The 2,632-nt window shown below is 40.1% G+C and overlaps 1 gene segment (V, D, J or C); it reads left to right on the top strand.

The window, feature by feature from the left end:
• Positions 1-1,252: 1,252 nt before the first annotated feature.
• Positions 1,253-1,904, top strand: LOC118987153 (T cell receptor alpha variable 22-like). The segment is given in 2 exon segments: positions 1,253-1,353; positions 1,540-1,904. Coding segments are annotated over 2 exon segments (417 nt in total).
• Positions 1,905-2,632: the final 728 nt, after the last annotated feature.

Consider the following 2,632-nt stretch of genomic DNA (forward strand, 5'->3'; position numbering starts at 1 on the left):
ACGGAGTGAGGCTGAGGTAGTGTGACTGCTGAGATAACAAGTCTAAAGTCCTCTGTAGGGATGGTTTAGGCCCACTAGGGGGCAAGGCAGGCTGTATAAAACACAACTTTCATATGGTTCTGAGGGTTGAGTGAGCAGTTAAGAAAGGAGACCAGTGAGCCTGTGAGCCAGTCAAATTATAGGCAGCAGAGATGAGGAGAGGGTGACAGTGTCTATGTCAAGTTCACCTCCAGTTTTTAGCTATTTCACTTGATGTAAACTTGAGAACGCTGGACTCCATACATTGTACATCTACTGTGGGAATGATTCCCTGTGCTGAGTCACAGGAGTGAGGATGTGACTGGTCATTGTGAGCAAGGAAGCTCAACAGAAAACATCTCCACAATCTGTTTTTAATTTTGTAATTGTTCTGACTAAATACTTCCAAACCAATGACCCAGTTGTTATTCCAATACCCTATGTATCCCACCTTTTCATGTATTTGCATGAAAGTAGAAGGGACACGAACAAATTAACAACAACAAAAAAGAGAATAGAAGAAAAAGTAAAGAAGAAAAATGGAAAAAAAGGGAGAGGACAATAGTAATTTGACCAGCATAGTGTGGTTGGATCAGAATTGGCTGTGGGGGTCAGCAAGGTGCCCAAGATGTGGACAGGAGTGGGGAGAAGTAGAAAATAAGTCATAGTGGACATTAGACACAAATTCTATTATACTTCAAGCTAATTTTGTTGGAATCATTTTCTACTCAGATAGTGACTATATGTCTTGGTTTCTGGAACTCTATGGATTTAATAAAACGCATTAACTTGTGCAATGCACAGTACATGCTATCAGCTTTCCTTTATCAGAATATTCATATGACTGAATTCTCAAATTATTGATTTAACCGGGCAATTTCAGAAATACGGAGTCACTTCTCTTAGGATTCTTTAATGTTGTACATTATACCTGAGACTCTGATTCTTCCAGAAATATCATCCACCATTCCTGAACACTATCTCAGAAACTTCTTATATGTAAGTGTTTTAAGAAAAAACAACCTGTATATCTTCAAACCTTGTATATATTATTCTCTACCATGCCCCACTGTTGATACCAAATCTTTTGAATAGTGACTGTGCAGTTTCACTGGGCCACTGTGGGTGGAGTTGGCTGTTAAGATGAGTGACAGCTCAGAGGTGATTGGTGTTCAGTGAGTCTGGTGGAGCATATTGACTGAAGGAAGAAACTTTGCTTGGGTCCAGAACACTACATCCTCCAGAGCGGGGGCAGAGGCAGCACAGTGTGTGTGCAATAAGTCATGAAGAGATACCTGGGAGCTCTGCTGTGGCTTCTGTGGGTCCAGATTTGCTGTGAGTTGGGGGCCTCTCAGGTGGGGACTGGAGTTGTCCACAGTTAGTTGTGGGAGAAGGAAGGGAGATCTGCTACAGATCTTCCTTAGATGGTCCCACTTGGGTGTTTCTCGGGATGTTTTACAAGTCTAGAAACTGTATCATTTGTTCCAGTGATAACATTTGTGTTTTTCTCTTTCCAAGCAGGGGTGCGAGGGCTGAAGGTGGAGCAGGGTCCTCCAGCCCTGAGCCTCCAGGAGGGAACCAACTCTACTCTGAGATGCAATTTTTCTACCACAGTGTACCGAATGCAGTGGTTTCGACAGAATCCGGGTGGTGGCCTCATGAATCTACTTGAGTTGACTTCAGACTCAAAGCAGGTTGGAAGGTTCAGATCCTCACTAAATGCTAAGGACCTGTACAGTACCCTGCACATAACAACCTCCCAGTTGGAAGACTCAGCCACTTACTTCTGTGCAGCAGAGGCACAGTGCTCCCAGGTGGTCTGCAGCCCGCACCCAAACTGCAGCTGGGCCTGCAGCTCCACCCCTTCTACAGGGCAGGCATGTTGACCCCATATTAGCCTTGTACATCTTTGGGTTTTTAAATTTATGTTCCAAAACATTCTTTGTCCTAAAATTAGACTCTTCAGCACTGTTATCTCACTCCTTTTGCCTTATTTCTCCCCTGAAATCAATTTACAGCTACAAAGCTCTAATATATAACAATTAAAAACAATTGAAAAAGCTGCCAATTTAATTTACTGTTAAAACATACCCCCCTTGCATTTACACATATAAATTACTGGAAAAGGTTTGGAAAATGTAGGGCAGTCAACAAATAAAAGGAGATGACTAATTTTTCTCAGGTAACTGCAAGTGGTTATACTTCCAAGGAAAAGGAAGAGAGGCTGTATACTAGTTTTTAAAGTTTGTATTAGGCTTATTCACTCCTGAATATAACAAATATAAGAAAAATAATTTTATTGAGTTACAGGCACTTAGCTTTTTATATGCATTATTTATTCAGTACTGGTAACACCATGTAAATAGGTACTTTTTCATTTTATGCATGGGTAAAGCGAGGGATATTGAGTAGAAGTGACTTGTTTAAATTAAAGTTATTAATAAATTGGTGCAGTTGGGGTGACATGAGAGTTTATATTTTGAGCTATGTGATATAGAATCTTTAAAATAATCTAATTCCAATGATTTCTATTGATAAATTTGTACAATGTGCTTATATACATCATTAACAAAATATCAATTGAGGTAATTAAAAAATAAATTTATTGAGGCAA

Source organism: Sturnira hondurensis, unplaced genomic scaffold (assembly GCF_014824575.4).
Source record: "Sturnira hondurensis isolate 20B ecotype Veracruz unplaced genomic scaffold, ASM1482457v3 Scaffold0005100, whole genome shotgun sequence".
Lineage (NCBI taxonomy): Eukaryota > Metazoa > Chordata > Mammalia > Chiroptera > Phyllostomidae > Sturnira > Sturnira hondurensis.